Source organism: Diceros bicornis, chromosome 26 (assembly GCF_020826845.1).
Source record: "Diceros bicornis minor isolate mBicDic1 chromosome 26, mDicBic1.mat.cur, whole genome shotgun sequence".
In the NCBI taxonomy this organism is placed as follows: Eukaryota; Metazoa; Chordata; class Mammalia; order Perissodactyla; family Rhinocerotidae; genus Diceros; species Diceros bicornis.
In genome coordinates, this window is record NC_080765.1 from 22,725,792 (window position 1) to 22,745,166 (window position 19,375).

Sequence of the window (19,375 nt, forward strand, 5' to 3'; positions counted from 1 at the left end):
CCCCTCACCCTTGGCTCCAGCGGTGGCCTCTGACCCAGGCTGGCTACTCCGTGTTTTCCTTCTCACACCCCCACTCCCTCCCTGCCACAGTGAGCCACAGCAACTGGTTTAAGGACGGGCACATGACCCAGGCTGAAGAGACTCAATTCTGGGAGGACTGTCGGACTCACTGGGATACAGAAGTTCTCTTTTATCTCGGATTGCCAGGCAGGAGGTGGATGTAAACCCAGAGCTTCCAGGAGCTCTCAGGTGGACAGTCTGAAGGGGAGAAGCACGAGAGAGCACGAAACAGGGCAGAGAGACGGAGGGAGACCCCGCGGCCTGACGACGTCATGTGCACACCTGGATCCAGCTGTCTGGGAAACCAGCAACTCCTGACCTTTCTAGTTGCATAAGCCAACCAATTCCCTTTTTCACTTAACTCAGTTTGAATTCAATTTCCATTGTTCACACACACACACACACATAAATCCTGACCAATATAGGGGAGGCCAGACTGAACAAGAAATGACTGCTGTCTCCCAGGACCTCACAGCTCCGTGCAGGATGCTGACTCTTCACAAACACCTCTGATGGGAGGCAGCCTCTTAGTGAGAGCCCTAAGGCAGTGTGGTGAGGAGAGGGGCTCTAAATTCAGACATGCGTGGTTCCATTCTCGGCTTCTGTACTAGCTGTGTGACCTTGGGCAGGTTAGTCAATCTCTCTGAGCCTGTTTCCTAATCTAATCTGGAAAACGGAGAGAATAAGAGCTGAGAGTATTCAGTGAGATAAGGCAGGGAAAGTCCCTGCACAGCACCTGAATGGTAGACGAGACCGAGCCCTAAACCAGGCACTGGCTTACATTAAGTTGGTTTTTAAAATTCTCTGTTGCACTGAAGTGATTGACAGAGTGTCCTAGAATATAAGGGGTTGTGAGGATTCAAAGGAAGGCATCTTGCTCTTTTCTGAGCGATAACTTGTCTCTGTGGAGTGAGTGAGGGAGAGAGGAATTCTCACCGGGCACAACAGGGAAGGCTTCCTAGGGAGGAGGATGCTGTGGGGCACTGCCCAGATCCCACCTCCCACCCCAGGACTGAAAGACTCATTCCTCTGGGCCTGGGAGTGCTCACAGCTCACAGCTGAGTCCCCACTTGTGACTGCCCTTGGCGATGCTCCTCCCCAGGGGCAGCCCGTATCCAGGGACATGTCGAGACAGGCCTATAAAGGCCTGGCCTCCTCACTCAACTCAGGACAACTCCACGGGGCGGCACAGCCCCAGAGCTCCCTGCGGAGCTGGCGGAGGCCTTGATGCGACTGCACGAGGCCCAGCTTCTCCCTCCTCCAGGCCTGCCTCCTGCCCTCCCCCAAGAGCACGCCTTCTCAGAGGCTGCTTCCTGGGAACCCAATCAGGGACCAGTGCCATCCCTTCACAGGCAGGGATGGAGGGAGGGCACACCAGGCCGCGGGTGTGGCTGGCAGAGAAGCCTGCAGGTGGCGCAGGAGGTGGTGTGGGGAGAGGAGCAAGGATGAGGCTGAACTGGGACGTTCAGGCTTCCTTCTGGGGACGATGGCGGGAAGACGGCGGGAAGACGGGGAGAGGGACGTGACAGCGCGGCACATCCCTTGTTGTCAGAAGGTAACTGGAAGCGGATGACATGCACAGGGGGCAAGAAAGAGCAGGAGGTGAGGCTGCCAGGAGCAAGTGAGCGACAGAGCCTTGTTAACAGGGAACGGGAGGGAGGAGATCACAGTCAGCGTGACCTCGGGCCTGGAGATTCCCCAGGACGCGCGCACAGGTGCTGGCGGGCACATGCACGGACTAAGAGAGGAACTGGCTGGAAGGGAAAACAGGAAAAGAGAAGACAAGACACAGTGACACCCAGATGGGATCTGCTCAGAGGCCATAAACTGGCAGCCAGCTGGCCGAATACACGTGTTTTGTTTTGGCTCATATGGTGTTTTAAAATATTACAAAATTAGTCATCAAAATCTGGAGATTTCACATAAAAATCTGCATTTCTGACTTCTCAGAAGACCTGGCACCCTAGCCAGTACTCCTCCGCCCTGCCCCACCTGGAGCAGGGAGGACGCAGGTTTCTTTGCTCATGGTCTGTTCTGCGGTCCAGTCTGAAGGGACAGCTCGAACCACTGGGCTGACAGATGCCTCAGGTCTCTTCTGGCTCCTGTGTCTTCTTGTTCTACACTTCCTGGGCTCCAGCGGCAGCCTCCCGGGTCAGGGCCGTAGCTAACACATGAGGCGTCTGCACGTACATGTGCCCCTCCGGGAGGGCAAACGGCAGAGGGGCCCCTGCTCGGAAGTAATGCAGCCCTGCCAGGGCTGGTGGCCGAGCACAGGCTGGTTTCAGCTGCCACTCACCCCATGACCTGGCCTCTCTGTGCAGTGTACAACCTGCCCGACTGTCCAAGGAAACCCTGTCCCAGTGGCCACGACTTCCCCCGACCCCTGAAGGTCCTCCTTCCACTGACACTGCCCCAGGAGAGGTACTCACAGATCCCGTGGTAGACGCCCGGCTCTGGAGTGGTGACGTCGGGGACAGGGGGACTGGGTGGCAGCTCTAGCTCCGGGACCTGGACACAGGTTGGGGGAGAAGCAGAGGGAGAGGGGGTGATGTTGGTGGGTATACCCACACAGCTGGCTGGCCGTGTTTCTAGCTCTTGCTGCCAGTCTGTGCCCAGGGAAGCCCTGTGTCTTTCCTTGTGTTTCCCGTCCTTGTGGAGGCCTTGTGACTGGTGATATGGGCAGGCCCAGAAATCTACATGAGTCTGAGTCCTTGCCAGCAGCTCTCATTGGTAGGGCAGGAGTTGACACTACCAGCTAAGCTCTGATTTTCTGGAACAGGGAAGGACCCAATACACGTTTATCTAGTGAGCAGGAGGAAGGAAGGAAGGGAGGGGAGAGAGAGGGAAGGAGGGAGAGAAAAAAGAGGGAGGAAGGGAGAACTCAAACCACAGAGAGTGATTCTCAACCCGGGGGCCTGGGAATCTGCATTTTAAAGCTTCCCCCGGTGATTCCCACGGTAGCCAGGATAAAGAACACTTGGTCTACAGACAGCCAGAGTGGGCTGCCACCCCCTGCTCCTCGGGTCTCACGTGTAAACTTTGCTCATTAGATCTCTGCACCGTAAGGTGGGGTCCAAGTGCCTTTACAGATAGGAGAGCTGAGATGTAGAAAGAAGTGAAGTCACTTGTCTGGATCCTAGAGTCTTGGTGGGGATGGTGTTTCAGTCCCAGTGATGACCTGATGAACCCCATGGCCCAGCCCCTCGGGACAGCCTCTCCAGGCCCCTGGCCAGCTATGGGGAGGAGGGGGAGGACGGTGGCCTGCCAGAAGCACCCCAGCTGCTGGGCAGCCTCGGGCCATCAGGGAACATGGTGCTGCCCTTGCGCCCACGTGCCTTGTCTCACCCTCCCTGGCACCCTGCCCTCCCTGAGCCTCCTGGGGCGCCCCTGGTGGATGCACTGACCTGGACACCCAGATGAGCAGGTTGCAGCTTCATCCTGCCCCTCACTAGGGGTGCGACCCTGACATGACACTGGCCTCCCTGAGCTCAGGTTCCTCGTCCCCAAGACGGAGAGAGCGATCCCTCCCTGCCCCTCACAGGGCTGGATCTGACCAGAGTCCCTTAGGAGGGACGTCATCATGTGGAAAACGCTGGGCAAATGAAAGCCTCAAGGTCAACTCCCACCTGGAGGCCATGGATCAAATCCAGACCACAGACATGTTTTGTGGCCCACAGAAGGCTTAAAAACACTTTAAATTAGTTGCCAACAGTTTTTTGTTTTGTTTTGTTTTGTTTCTGTGAGGAAGACTGGCCCTGGGCTAACATCTGTGCCCATCTTCCTCTATTTTGTATGTGGGACGCCTCCATAGTATGGCTGGATGAGCGGTGCATAATTCTGTGTCTGGGGTCCGAACCTGCAAACCCCGGGCCACCCGAAGCGGAACGTGTGAACTTAACCACCATGCCACAGGGCCGGCCCCGCCAACAGTTTTTAATTGGTCGATTTTATATAAAAATCCAGATTTCTGGCTTCATTTAAAAAAATCAGGACAACTATCGCCACGGGCTAGCCTGCTCGGTCTGGGCGGAGTGGCAGCTGCTCTCCTTAGAAGTGGGAGGGCCCCCCCACCAGCTGACTGGGCCTCATTCTCCCTCCACCCTGCACGATGGTCTGCCCAGCCCCTGTGAGTTGCAACCCTGGTGACCACCATGGGACTGACAGCCCATGTGGCTGCACTGCCTTGGTTACAACCATCCCACGGCCGAACCTTCTGTCCTTTGGCTTCTACTGGTCCCACTCCCCTCCCCCACCCTCTTGAACCATCTCCTCTTTCTCCTTTTGGCCTCAAGAACATCCCTGGAGACGCTGAGGTCTCTTCACCTTGATTATTGGTCTTCAACTTGGACTGACCCTTGCCCTGAAGGTCATCTTTCATTTTTCAAAAATTTGCCTGTCAATTAAAAGCACAGACTTTGGAGTCCTGCTTTCAAGTTTTAGCCTTGTTACTCTCCCACTATGTGTCCTTGGCTGAGTCACCAGGCCTGTCTGAACCTTGGTGTCCTGAATGGGGGTATTAATGGTCTCTGCTCCCAGGGTGTCAAGAGGGTTAAACATGATCACACGGTCACACAGTGCTCCACATGGGAGCAAGAGACGATGGCCGGGCATGTCATTACTTTAATTCTAAGTCTGCCTATTAAAAGCATTTCTAGTCCTTCCACCAAAAACAGCAGCGAGTGATCAAAACGCAACTGAAAGCGAAAACTCCCCTGAGACTGCCAACTTGTAAATTAGAGAGATGAGACAGAACTGATTTCTCCTCGCTTTGATTAAAATTTGAATACTTTCTTCACTTTGGTTAAAAAAAATAAAAATAATTAGAGAATGAAATATGACGTATGGGACCAAAAATGAAGGAGAAAAATGGGAAATGTCAAAACACTAGCACAAGCAGCTTAAAGGAAATCCATCTTCATTCTCCCCACTCTGCTCTGAGTGAGGAGAATAAATCTCTCCAGGGGTGCCCCCACCCCCCTCCAGTCCTACCCGGTCATCAGCCCACGAGCCGGCCTGGGTGTAGGGTCTCTCCTCCCCGTCGCTGTCGGCAGTGCTGGGCCTCCTCGGTGCCTCGTCGCCCCGCAGGCTGCAGAGGCTCTCCACGTCCACGTCAAACGTCTCGTCAGAGCAGAATATGGCCTCGAGAATGTCGTCGTCGGTCGTGAACAAGATCGTGTCTCCGAAGTGCTCTGGGGCTGAAGGGGTTACCAGAAGACAGAAGAGTCTGCTCATGGCAAATCCCAATGATCTGTAGACCAGGAACCTAAACCCATCAGCCTTTGTGCTATCAAATCCCAAACTACTAACAGGTCTGGATTTGTGTACGCGAGCCTTATTATTCTTCACATATCTGCCAACAGAATTCACATACAGTACGAACTGCAAGGTCTAATGACGGGGCCTAACCTGAGGAGAATCACTGTGCTCTGTCAGGAAATAGGTGAGGTTTCTCAGGCATGGGTGAGGCCCCGGAGCAGGCGCTGTGGGTGCCCCACCCAGGTCCCTGCTGATCCTTTTTACTGGGGGCCTTGCCTGAAAGGGCGGGGGAGTTACACCCCAACCCGGGGAGCCTGCAGGGTGCCAAAGCCCTGCAGCTTTGCCCAAGGGCAGGGCAGACCCTGCAGTTTATGCTCCAGAGCTCCCCTCTGGATCAGGCCCCGCTTCCCCCGGACCATATCCTTGCCCAGCTTCTCCCCCTGCCATGTCCTGCCCCCTCCCTGCCCTCCAGGCTCTCCTGAGGGCACTGCTCAACCAGACCCCTGCCGGAGAACCCCCTGCTCAGGCTCAGGCCCTAGGGAAGCTGAGAAGGCTGGTGCCCAGGGGAGGAGTTTAAATGAAGTCAGCTCTTGCACACTCGTGCTGTAAAAGGTGAGGAGGGGGCCCGGTCTCTGGAACAGGAGAGACCTATCTGTCGCTGGCTCACAAGTGGGTTTAGCTTTTCCTCAGAGCCTCAGCAAGGAGCAGACAGGGGCTTCGAGAACATTCTTACGGACATACGGTACCTCCTGTCAGGGTTCCGGAGGCTTTGGCAATTTCTCCTTTAAAGATGCACTGCGCGTCTAACAGCATGGTGATGTCCTTCACGCCGCGGAAGGAATGTATCCGTGATTTATTGTAATTCCAGATCCTGATCAGGGCGACTTGGCAAGGGTGCGTGAAGTCTATGGAGATGGAGTGGGACTTGCCTGGCGTGAAGGGCGCCAGCCAGACGTGCATGTCGTCCTGGGTCCTGTTCACCCCGTCGATGAGGTTGGTGACCACACGGGGGTCTCTCCCATAGGCTGGTAAAATGTTGATGTCGGGGGGGTCTGCCTGAATGTTCACAATTCGCACTGGCTCTCCCTTGGAACTGAATATTTCTATTCCGTTAAGGCCAACATAGTGCCTGTCCCCCCACGTAGACTTGATGTCGATGACCAAGCGCTGTCCATAAGGCAAGACGGGGATTTTAAAGTCGCTCGCATCATCAGTCTCTAGGAAGCAGCTGTCCTGCCCTTTCACAGGCTCTGGCTTCTCCTCCTTCCAGAGCGGTGGCTGCTCGCTGTGCCGGCTGCTCTGCTGCTGCTGCAGGAACTCGTCCAGGATGTCCCCCTGGAACTCAACGTTGGAGATGCGTCCCCGGTGGGAGCGGTCGAAGGCGCTGAGGGAGTTCCACGACTCATGCAGCGTGTGTTCCTGCTCGCTGCACCACCGCGACCGTGGCGGCATCCTGGTGGACCAGGCATCTTCTGGAAGAGAGGACACGGGAGGGGTCAAGCCCCATTAGTGGCTCATGTAGAAGTGGGGACCCTTAGAGATTGTCTCATCCAGTGGCTTTCAGCTGGGTGGGCTTGCCCTCAGGGGGACATTCTAGAAACCTGTGGGGTTGCTCTTGGCTGTCTCAATGCCTGTTGGCCCCACTGGCACCTGATGGGTGGGACTAGGGATGTTAATATCCTGCACTGCCTGGGATGGTCCAGGCACAGAGCATGGTCTCCTGTCTCACGCCACATTCAGGTTGGAAAGAAATTGTTTATGGTTACCTAAATCTGGAACTCAGTTGTTTTACAAAAAGCCAAGTATTTTTCAAGGTACTTTGAATTTTCTAAGAATGCAACTACCATGCAAATCAAGGGAAGAACCTTGTGTTAGAACCTTGGCCAGAAGTCATTCTCTACACTTCTGAGACTCACAAGACCCAGGCAACACTGCTGCCTGTGTGTCTGTCAGCAGCCCCAGGGTCTGCTCTGGAGACTGTCACAGTCACTTGACTCTAACGGTGTTGTCAAAGACTGCCTGATGGCAGGTGGAAGGCTCATAAAAGAATGCTACATGGAGAAAAGCCAGATAAGCCATTTTAGATGCGGCGTATCCTAGCATGGGCAGTATGCACCATCGTGTTCACATGATCGTTTCTGGGTGGTGCATAGGAAGGACTTTTATTTTCTTCTTTGTCACCTTATCTTCTAAGTTCCCTACATGTATTATTTTTATAATCAGGGAAAATGCTATTTAAAAAGCCAAAGAACCCAGGTATGTTACAAGGTAAAGAATCAACTTCTACATGTGGCTAACGGGCTCCCAGGGCTGAAGCTGCAGCCCGAGCATGCGGAGAACAGGGGCCCGGCTCTCGGAGGGGTGCCTCTGAAGGCCCCACTCCCCTCCCTGCAGAATATAAAAGCCCGGCGTGCTCATCAAGCAGCGGCCTGTCCTCCTAGCCACGCCATGGCTAACTGCCATCTAAGGGTGTCATTCTGGAAAAACAGCAGCTGATGACACTGACATTCTGTTTTTTCTCCTTTCATATCACACTGTGCCCTGCACTCCATTTTCTGCCTGTCTCCTAGGGGGCCTGGCTCCATCAATTATCTCCTCTCTCCAGAATCTTCAATCACTCCTTCCCCACTGGCACCTTCCCCTCTCTCTGCCTGCAGACACGCATAAATCTCTCCTACCTGAAAGGAAAAGGAAGCCGACCCAATCTTGTGGCTCCCTCCAACCGCCTTTCACCGCAGACACTCTGCATCCTCCTCACCACCACCTGTTCAACCCCCTGCCACCTGGTTCCTCTTGACAGAGCTATTATTTTGTCCACCCAAACTCCATGTCCCCTTCTCCTAGAACAACACCCTGATGTTCCTGCGGGGATCCCCCACGTTCAGGCCACCCAGAGGAGGTGAACGCTGACAGCATCCTTCCAAGCTGGGCTCACGAAAGGAACTACAGGAGAGAGGGGCTCTCTTTAAACTGGCACTGCTAAGCTGGCAGGAGTACGTGTGGAGTTGCTGGTGGCCATTTTGCTACTCTGTGGGGCGGGGGAGTCTGCCTGAGAATGAAGCCAACCTAGGGAATGTGAGTGGAGAGACGGAGAGTCTTGATGACATCATTTGAGCCCCTGGATCCAGCCGCGCCTGAAGGCAAATCCCTGGTGGCTCTCTGAGTCCTACAATTCCCATAACTCTCCACTGCGACGACTTTCTCCAAGTACACAATCTTTTCCCAGTCCTCATGTCTGACGTCCTAGGCGGGGCTCATCCACCTGGCTTTCCCTCCCCCAGCGGTTTACGAGATATTACATCTTTCTGGTTCTCCACTTCCCCCACCACCGAAGCTCCTCCCTTTGTATCACACTGGCCTCCACTCCTCCCCACACCCCACGTCTGGGAGCGTCCAGGGCCTCAGCTCCACCCAGTCCTCTCCCAACACCGCCACCCCTCTTTGCCCTCACGCGGCTCCTGGCTCCTACGCAGGCACCGCCCGATTTTATACGCCAAGTTCTGGCGTCTTTCCCCAGGCACCATCTTCCGATTCCAACGACCCCTTGGAAGGTCCAGACATGTCCACGCTGTCTCTTCAAACTCTGTGTGCCTAAAATGGAGTTTGTCATCAACCCCTCTAATTGGCATTGTCTCTGCTACGCTGAGAAGGAAGAAAATCCAACTCCTCACCATGCCCACAGGGCCCTGAGTGCGGCCCCGCCCCCTTCTCCAACCTCACCTCACACCGTTCTCCCCACCATCATCCTGCTCCAGCCACAGCCGCCTTTCTGTCCCACGGACACACCAAGTCTCTGCCTGCTTCAGAGCCTTTGTCCTTGCTGTGCCCTCTGCCAGGAATGCTCTTCCCCAGATCCCCATGTAGCTGGCTCTTCTTGTCACCCTCCTTCTTGGAGAGGACTTCTCTGCCCTGTTCCCTGCTGTGTCCTGCGCCTGGCACAGAACCTGGTGCATGGATGTGCTCCATAAATGTTTGCCAGTAAATAGATGGCTGGTTGGCATCACTACACACCCATGTTTAGGCCTGGAGGCTCCGGGCCAGCCCCTCCATGTCCGCGCTCCCGCATCTCTCCTTCCCCTCCTCTCCTCTTCTGCCATTAAAAAAGGCACCAGGACCTTCTTCCATCCTTCCCCCCAGGTGTGAGGTTTAGCATCTGGCAGAAGGAACCTCCTATATGGGTCATCGTGACTTCAGTTTACTGTGACGTGATTCCCACTGGCTGAAATGGATGGCCTGGGTTGGTCTGCGAGTGCACTGAGAAGACAGCCTCAAACGTCATGTGTCAGGGACTTAGCCTGTGTCCTTCTGCCTGGGTGTGTGCAAGGGAGGCAGGACTGTGCTTGCATTCTGCGCCTGCTTTCTGACCTGTTCTCCCCGAGATGTACATGCTGAGTTTTAAAAGCAGAGAGGTGTGGACTTTTTCCTGGACCTCCCAGATGTGACAGCAGGCTGGAGGCGCACGTCTCCCTCTGTCTGCAGGAGAACACGCCTCTCACTAGTCCTTGGGAGTGGGGGAGCTGCTGGGGTGCTCTGTCCTGTCTTTGTCAACATTCCTACCCACAAATCTGAATGGACCACAGAAAGCTGCTGCTTCAATCTGCAGTGAACACAGTCTGGGAGGGACCGCTGATACAAGACAATGGGATCAAAGATGCAAAACTCCTCATCAGTGGAGACTAATGTGAACTATGAAGTTCTGAACTTGAGTTTATAAAAATCAACGGCACCACCACGAGGATGTGCTAATTGCTACTAAAATAGGAAATGGAAAAGTACACAGTGAGATATAACAGAGCCATGTTTCTTCTCAGTGAACTGCCCTTCACCCATAGCTGATTAGACAAGGAGTGGACACCTGACCCAAGCCAGCCAATCAGCTTCTCCCTTGAGACTTTGGAGCTAGAGCCGAGAAACTGTGTCACGTTAGGGCTGGGAGGCCACTTCCCGCTGTGAGCACAGAGTAGAGACAGCTGGTCTCACGGGGAAGAGTGAGGGAAAGTGGGCCTGCAGAGAGGCAGAGGCAGGCCCAGCACCCTGGAGAGACAGAGAGAAGCTTCTGTGGTGCCTGCCGGCTTGCTGGTTCCTCCTCCCAACCCCTGTGATGAGCAGCGACACTTCCTGCCTTCGGGGGTCCAGGAGCATCTCGAGCATTCTCCAAATCACACCCTTTACTGCTCACACTGGGCTGATGAGGTTTCATTCACCTGTAGCCAAGACACTTCCAAAATGCAGGCGTCATTACCATGAGATGCTCTGTTGGACAAGAGGATTACCAGGCTCTGTCTTATGGTGACAACACGATTCCAGTGCTGGGGAGGAGCTTGCACAGCCATGCATTCTACAAGCATCATTGGGGGGCTCAGCCTGCACCCTTCCTGAAGGGCACGGCTATGGGATTTGGTTCTATGTAACGGGTAATTTAAAATTTCTAAGCAACTTTCCTTTTTAGCATGACTGGCTTAACGAGCATTAAATCTCAAGGGCTCGGTTCTTAACGTGTCGTGGAGCCAAGCAGAAGAAATGTCTGGAAAGAAATTAAAATGAGACAAAGTCTTCTGAACGTGGACAAGTTAGAATAATGCCTGTCACCTTGGAGCTCCCGGAGGCTCTGTGGGTCTGTTTACAGGAAAGCTCAGAGCTGCCTGGCTCTCCCAGGGCGGGTGGCGAGGACAGCTGTGGAAACAGGGCGCTGTAAGTTAGTGGCTCCAATCACGGATGCTGGAGCAGGACCACCTGGCTTCAAATCCTGCTCTAACCCTCACTGGATGTGTGACCTGAGGAAAGTGACTTAAACCTCACACCTTCTTTATCTGTATAATGGGGCTGACATGAGGCTTAATTAACTGAGCTCGTCTGAGTAACGCGCCTGGATGAGAGCCTGGCTCACAGCAAACATGCCGCCATCTAGCCACTGCAGTCCCTTCTTACCGTCATTCCTCCCACCCTGCAGAGGACCCACCATGAGCCAGGCAGCTGGGTCCTGGGGGTCCCAGCACAGATAGGACACAGTCCCTGCCCTCGAAGAGCTTCCTGGTTGTTCTCTTCCACTCTGCTCTCCTCCCTGACCCCCAGGCTCAGGGTGAAGTCCTGGCAGGAGTGGGCAGAAGTCTGTAAGGCTGGGAGCCAGCAGGGGCAGCTCTGCCTGGGAGAAGGGAGCCAGTCGCTCACCATGGGAAGGCACTCAGAGTCTGAGGGACTTGCTCTGGCGTCCTAGGTGACATAACAGGGGTCTGAAAGAGGCCACGAACCCTCCACATTTCTAAGTGGCCCCGCCAGGGTCTGTCTACTAGACAATAATAGAGTAGATGCTGATTTGAGTCACTAAAAAATACATACGTTGACTTCACACGCAGATCAAACCCAAGAGGCAGAGTCACAGAGTGGCGGTAGTCATGATGATGATAATGACAAGAATAACAATAAATAGCAGCAGCTAACATCTGTTGGGTGCCCCTGCGTGCCAGGAACTGTGCCAAACGCTGCTCATGTATGATCTCATTTGATCCTCCCCGTACCCCACGAGATGGGTATTACCGGCACCATTTTACAGATGAGGAAACTGAGGCTCAGAGGGATTTCAGAACTCACCCCCAGTGTAGGCTGGCAGTGGGGAACTCGGATACATGTCCTGGCAGTTTCACTCCAGGGCTTATGCTCCTGGGTGGTGCGGGTTGGGGTTAAATTCAGAGGATCTAGGAGTGAGCCCTGCCTTGGAAGGTCCACGTGCTTTGTGGACGATAAAGGACATACAAGCGAGTGTTGAAATAATGGCCGCCGCTCGTGGCGCACTTTCCACTCGCCAGGCTCTGGTTACTATTTTGAAGCCGTCGTCTCAGTCATTCCCTGCAACACTGAGAAGTGGGGCTACATTCCCATTTTACAGATGAAGTGAGGTTCAGAAAGTAGAAGTGCCCGGCTAGAGGTCTCAGATCTATAAGTAGCAGAGTTTGGATTCAAATGGCATGACTCCTAGTTGCTATGCTACACTCCTTCCCAGGAGCCAAATCTGAGTGCAAACATTCAGAAACCCAGCCTTTGGCATCCTCCTTTCAGAGCCCTTAGAGATAATCTACTGCAAAGTTCACGAAGCAGGTGAGTCTTGCCAGCAGACGTGTATTTTTTTTCTGACCCACGCACTGGTTTAAAAATAATCTCAATCAGTTGCCAATGTTGAAAAATAAGAAGATTCTACATTTCTGATTTCTCTTGATAAAAGGAAAAGGGAGATCTGGCACATTGGCCTTGCATTCCTGAATGCCAAAAAGCAGCTTGAGTGGAGTAGCAGCTGCCCCCTTTAGATGGGCCTGTGCTCTCCAGGTTGCCACAGTCCTCACTACTCTCTATAGTCCTTCCAACACCCAGGCAAGGGTCAATTGCCATTTATCATCACACTTGTGTTATTTTTCTATAGGTACAGTTAAGAATAAAGTGAAGTAACTAGAGATTGATGTCTCTACCAGAGGTGGAATAACAAGTCTAGATTGGAAAAGCCATGTCTTGCAAGAAAAATGGGCAAAGGGACATATCCTGGTGGCAATGACAAATATATCTATGAATTTAACATGCAAAGTGTGTCTTGCCCATTTCACTCACTGATGTCACCTCTGTGGCCCCTGAGACAGTGAATTTGTGACCCCTGGTTGAGAAGAACCCCCTTATTTTGCAGATGAGGAAATTAAGGTCCAGGGAGCAAAATGGCCTCGTGCCCATCAGTGGCCCTTGTGCAGGGATGATGGCACCTGAGCCAGACTGCCTTTCGAGCTTACCTCTGCTGGCCCGCTGGCCATCACCATGACTGCTGCTGAGGGCGTCCTTCCTCAGGCCCCTCCTCCCGCTGGCAGGGCGCTCCCTGCCGGAGGGCTGGTTAAAGATGTCGAAGTCCTCATCGCACAGTTTGGGGGTCCCTCTCTGGGCTCTCCCGTCGGTGATGACATTCCAGCTGCTCGCTCTCCTCTGCTCACGCCTGGGGCCTTTGTCCCCGGCCTCCATCTCTCCAGGACCCTCACCAATGACGTCATCCAATGAAAGCCTGCCTCTCCAGTCCAGAGGCTTCTCAGGACTCAGCCAGAGGGGTTTTGGCTTCCTGCCCCCCTGATTCCTGCCTTTCCCTGTGGGAGAAGGTTGTAACCAGGACGGGGTTTTCCCTGGCGGCTCAGAGACCTTTCTGCCCGTGAGGTTTTCCAGCTGTTGGATCAGCGAGAGCTCCTGGTCCAGAGAAGGGCACCCTCCAGGTGGGGACAGGGGAGGGGCACTGGGCACGCCTACCATCGAGGCTGGGGCTGCCGACAAGCTGAAATCTTCCTCTGATTTGGACAAATTGTCGTTCACACAATCAGGAGAGTTCATCCCTTCACCAAGTTGATTTCCTCGTGAAGAAACCTTCACATCCACCACTGCTGCAGCTGATGGCGAGTAACCGACTCTGGGCTCCTTGTCCCCATCCGTGCCAGCCATTGTGTGGGCATCCTTGCTTTCTTCTGGCTGGGCATTCACAGTGTTTTCCATTCTCTCATTCTTCTCATTTTTCAGGCCAAGCAGGATGCTCTGGTCAGCTGGGCCCTCTCCACTTCCTCTGTCTAATTTGCCATCAAAGATGAGGTTTTTGTTGACATAAATCTTCACGTTCTTGGCACCAATGTCAAGGTCCTGAAAACACAAAATTTAACAAAATGAAGACACGTGGCGTCAGACCGATGTATCAAATTTTGGAAGCAGAAGATAAAAAAGAGAAATGTGGACCCGTAGAAACATGAGCTTTAGAAAACTACAGCACTGGGGATGTTAAATAAGGCTCAATCTCATTTCTATGCGAAGCGTTACATACTCTATAAATCAGAGGACTTTCACAAAGAGACGGCCTCGCTGCTGCCTTCGTCATCATTACCTCCTTCTGGGACGTTGGTAATAGCCTGCTAATTGGTCTCCCTGCCTCCTGTCTCTTGCTACTTCAACCTCAACTTCACATTGCCACCACAGTTAATTCTCTACAAGAGCAGATCTGGCCCAGCCACCTCCCTTTGTGAAATCCTTCATGTTGTTTCACTGCCTACAGCCGCGTTCTTTGAAGTGTGGTTCTCGGGCCTTCTGCGCCAGAAAAGCTCGGCATGCACAGAAAATGCAGACTCCCTGGCTTCCACGGGTGTCACAATCTGGGTGCCCTGAAAGCAGAGCTTGAGACAAGGACGTGACCTTGTTGACAGGTGCTCCCAAGAGGGAGTGGGGAGAGTCAGATAGGGCAGGAGAAAATCCCAAAAGGGTTTTGAGTTGGTCCTTGCTGTGGGCAGCTGGGGCTCCAGGCCACTGGGGCACTCTGAGGGACCTGCAGAACACCTCAGAAGTGTCCCTCTGAAGGCGGGAGGCTGAGGCGTTTATCCCCTAACTCCCTTCCCCCCTGTTGAAGCACGCCCCTGGGGGCATGGGCTCCCGACCGCATGTACAAGCTGAGGCCCTGGTGGCTTCAGGCAGAGAGCCTAGGAGCCCTGGAGGTGGCGCCCTGTCAGCAGGCCTGGCTGTGCCACCTCAGCTGCAGTGGCCATCAGAGGGAGCCGAGGGGATGTGGTGTGGCCCTGCACTTGTAACGGCTTCTCCAGATGATTCCTCTGCACACAGGGTGGAGACCCTCAGGCCGAGAGGATGAACTCCAAACCCCTCAGGCATGACACGCCGGAACCTTCACGAGAGGGTCCCTGGCTAGCCTGCTGTCTCCTTCTCCTCCCAACACACGTGCCCTATGTCATACAGGTATTCAATGCTCCTTCAGTCAGGCTTAAAATCAAATCCAATCAAATTAAATTAAAATCACACCTGCTACTGCCCTAGCCGTCCATTCCTCTTTACAGCACAACTCTTAAGAACAGTTTCATCGAGGAATACAATACATACCTCACACAGTCAACTGTACGTATTCTAAGTGTACGATGTGATGAGTTCTAACACATGTACACACACATGAAATCATCTCCACAATCAAGAAAATGAACACATCCATCACCCCCAAAGTTCCCTCGTCCCCCTTTGACACCCCTCCCTCCCCTCCTTCCCCCATCCCTAGACAACCACCCATCAGCTCTCTGTCACTACAGGTTACTTTGCATTTTCTAGAATTTTTATGTAAAAGGAATCATGCGCTATGAACTCTTTTTGGCCTGGCTTCTTTCACTCAGCGTAATTACTTAGAGATTCATCCATGTCGTGTAAATTAATAGTTTCATTCCTTTCGATGGCTGAGGAGCAGCCCACTGTGGGGTGCCCCACAGTCTGTCTGTCTGTCTACCCTTATAGCAGACTCTGAGTGTCACTGTCACCCTGCGTCCCCTCCTTCTCCCTTGCCTGCCCCACCCGTCGGGCCTTTACCCATGCCCCCCCCAGACGGAACCCACTCTGCCAACGGCGCCCATACTGGGGTGATGGAACGCCCTTGTTTGTCTGGGACGACCCTGATTACTCCTGTTGTCCCGGTCATCGTTCATAGATCCCTTCTTCCACTCTCCAGCATCCTGGCCTGGAAATTCACACTCTGCGGGCAGGGCAGCGGCTCAGCAGTGTCTGTACAGTCGGCCACACCTCCTCAGCAGATTTACGTCCCCCGCCACTGGGCTCTGCCCTTGCTGGTTTCCTCCTGCCTCCCTGCTCTGGCCGCTGCCCTGCCCAGGCTCCTTTGCGGCTCCTCCTCTTCAGCTGGGCCTGTAACGGCTAGGCTGCCCAGGGCTCCATCCTGGGCCTCCTGATTTTCCTGCGCTCTCTCACTAGGTGGTCTCATCCAGGCCCAAGGCTCTAAATAGCATCCTTGTGTTGATGACTCCGATTGTTTTAATCCCCAACCCTGACTCTCCACGAAGCCCCAAGCGTCCAAGTGACTTCTCTTCTTGGATATCTAATAGGCGTCTCAACCTCCAAATGCCCCGTACAGAACTCTTAATTCACTTTCCACACCTAGTCTTTTCTCCTCTTAAAAACAGTTCCATCATTCAATCAGCTGCCCCAAACCTAGGAGTCCTTGATTCCTCTTGCTCTCTCTCTCACATATCCATTCAATCAGAAGTCCCACAGCTCTCCCTCCAAAACCCATCCCAAATCTGATCTCTTCTCCCTGAATGCACTGCTGCCTCCTGGCCCAGCCACCGTCATCTCTCCCTGAAACAACCACCGTAGGCTCCTAATTGGTCTCTCTGCTTCCACTCCACACGGTCCCTGCACTCCCACCCGACGCATACACACTTCATCTTCTACATAGCAGCCAGTCTTTTTTTCAAAACAACTTATCAGATCACGGTGGTCCCTTGCTTAAAACTGCCCAGTGATTTCCTACTACACTGAGAATCAATTCCGGCTCCCTTTAGTGGCCAGTGAGGCCTATGGGATCTGGTCCCTCTGACCTCACAGCCCCTCCTCCCCCCGCTCCCCACCCGCTGGTCTGATTGCTGCTCCGTGACCCTGTCAAGTTTATTCCCACCTTGAGACCTGTGCTCTTGCCTGGAATGCTCTGCCCCAGATGCCTGCAAGCTTGGCTCCTTCTTGTTTTCAGAGAGATCCTCCTGGCCACTCTCTCTAGAGCAGCCCCCGTCCCATCCAGTCCCTTCTCTATCCCATTGCTCTGTTTTATTTCCTTCTGGTCTCTGAAAAAGCCTTGTTTATCAGCTTTTCAACTTAGTTATTGTCTCCCCACTCAAAGTTAAGCTCCAGGACAGCAGAGGCCCTACCAATCTTATCCAAGGGCCCAGCAGGTGCTGGCACATAGTTGATACTCAACAATGACTCTGGAGTGATAAGGGAATAAACACAGGTATTTTTCGCCCAGCACAGCACTGCTCTCTAACAATGTTCTGAGAACAAACCTCATCAGAAACATGGTAGCCTGTTGGTTTCACCCCCAGGTCATTTTCCATCTTGCTTTGGCTTCTGATCTGCTCTTGGGATATGGATCTGAGACCCCAGAGGTGTCCATCTAGACTGAGCCTTCCTGAAGCTGAGTGAGTAAGCTCTAACTAAATTTCTAGTTCGCCAAGTTATTGCTACGGATGTTTCCGTAGCAATTTAGAATGAGAACCATCAAGCCTGTGTTACACCACAGGAACTCAGCTTCAATCATCCAATTGCAGGATGGCAGGCTACTATTTGCCGACTGTCAGAAAAGTCGATTCTCAAAGCACTCTTTTACATGTTTATATGGATGTGTTCTCTGTTTAGCAGAGGCACAGAGCAAGTGCGCGCTGTGAATTAATCAGGCAATAGCTATTCGAGAAGGACAGCTTGGGCAGCTTCCAATGGCTGGTTCCGCAAAATTACTGCCATAGAAACATCTGGCGAGACAGAAACACTCTCATTTAAAGAGGTGGTGGGGAGGCCTCCCAGTCCAGCACAGTCATGAGGTGGGCATCCTCGCTTGCATAATGAGATGTCTGGCTTCCAAAATGTGTTCGTCCACCTTCCATGAATGCTCTGGAGCACCATCTGACCTCTAGCTGTCTGCTGCCCGGCTCTCTCCAAGACGTGTGGCTGAGCGGACAGAGTGAGGGAAGCAGGCTGAGGCAGGGGTGCACCCTCCAACCCCCAAAGGGGCCAGACAGGTAGGAGAGAGAAGCGGGCTAGGGTGGAAACCGCAGGGAGTGGTGGGGGCCCGGGGAGCTGCGAGGCTCAGGCCCTGCCTGTTGGTGCTCAAATCTGAAAAGTTTCCAACACTCTGCCGGCCACACAAGTCATATCCGTGGGTGGATCTGGCCCAAGGATCACCAGAGTGGGATCCCTGGCGGGGAACAAGGAGTAGTCACTTCTCTGGGATTCCAAATGTGACAAATAAAAGGCTGCATTGACCCATGCAGTCCTTGGAACAACTCCGCCACGTGGGTATTAGCATCCATCTTACAGACGAAACAACTGAGGTCAGCCTTCCCCGAGTCACACAGCTGGTGCACGGTGAGCCACTCCAGCTGGCACGCCCGAGGTCTTACTGCCGTCTCCCTTCAGGTCAAGCTAGACCCAGAGAAGGCCTCAGTCTCGGCCCATGCTAGCCGGACCACTGGCAGACCACCTGCACCAGGTGGAACTCTGAGCCCACCTCTACTTTTTAATAAGTCCCTGTGGGCCAGCTCTGTCCTACCCCCATCCTGGCTCCCCCCTCACTCCCCAGAGGCAATCACGGCGGGCACTGGTGAGGAGGGTGCACACACGTGTCCTTCCAGACTTTTCCTACGTATTTATGTAAATATTGACGGAACAGTCTCACACCTCACGGGTGCGTTAGAAGCCGTGTGAGATGCACACGTGCACCGTGGAGAAAACAGGGCTGAGGATTTTGCAGGTCTGTATTCCTCGGTGTCCCCTCAGTAAAGCTCTGTATAAGGACGTTTTTGGGAATGGACCCAGAGGAGATTCCTGTCGCTCCTGAAGAACAGCCCACTGCCTCCCTCCCAGGCAGCAGGGCCTTAGTCCCGCCTGCTGCCACCTTTGCCCTGGTGCCCAAGAGGTCCAGGGTAAAGCTCCACCGCCGACCCCTTAACCTTTCTTTAGAACTGCGTGTGTGTGTGTATGTGCACCCGTGCGTGTGTGAGTGCGTGTGTGTGTGCGGGTGTGCGTGCGTGCATGTGTGCCCTTGTGGTTTCCTCGGTGCTAATATTCTCTTCCTTGTTTACCTAGAGTTACTGTTATGCCTTTTGTTGTTGCTGCCTCAAACCCCTTTTGCAAGGGATTTGAAAAGGACCCTCTGAAGCTCTGTGGCTGGCCCGTAGCTGATGGGAACATCTGTCCTGGTCCATATCCTGACTTTATCCTTCTTTACAGCCAGTGAGAACCAGCCACGCTGAGACTGTAATGCATTTTTAATACAACAACGTTAAGGTTATTTTGAGCTGAGTAATTTAATTGACCTGGCAAGGCCACTTTCCTCCCTGGCCCCGGCATCGAAAGACACGTCTCTTCCAATGAACACGTGAACTGCTCAGCAAAGACTGATGGTGGCGGTTCCATTGTGACAACCACCCAAGCAGAGGTGTGGGCTTTCGCACTCACAAGGCGCCTTCCCTGGAGATGAATACCTGCCTTAAGCACAGCCGACAACTCGCGA

General features: G+C 53.5%; 1 protein-coding gene across 3 annotated transcripts in view; it reads right to left on the minus strand.

Moving 5' to 3' along the window:
* KATNIP (katanin interacting protein) overlaps positions 1-19,375 on the minus strand; it is a 187,029-nt gene that overhangs the window by 21,462 nt on the left and 146,192 nt on the right. For all 3 annotated transcript variants that reach the window (XM_058569798.1, XM_058569799.1, XM_058569800.1), the window contains 4 exons: positions 13,083-13,962; positions 6,063-6,788; positions 5,050-5,255; positions 2,490-2,568 (listed from right to left, as the gene is read on the minus strand). In XM_058569798.1, coding sequence (XP_058425781.1) covers positions 2,490-2,568; positions 5,050-5,255; positions 6,063-6,788; positions 13,083-13,962 — 1,891 coding nt within the window. The remainder of the gene's footprint in view (positions 1-2,489; positions 2,569-5,049; positions 5,256-6,062; positions 6,789-13,082; positions 13,963-19,375) is intronic.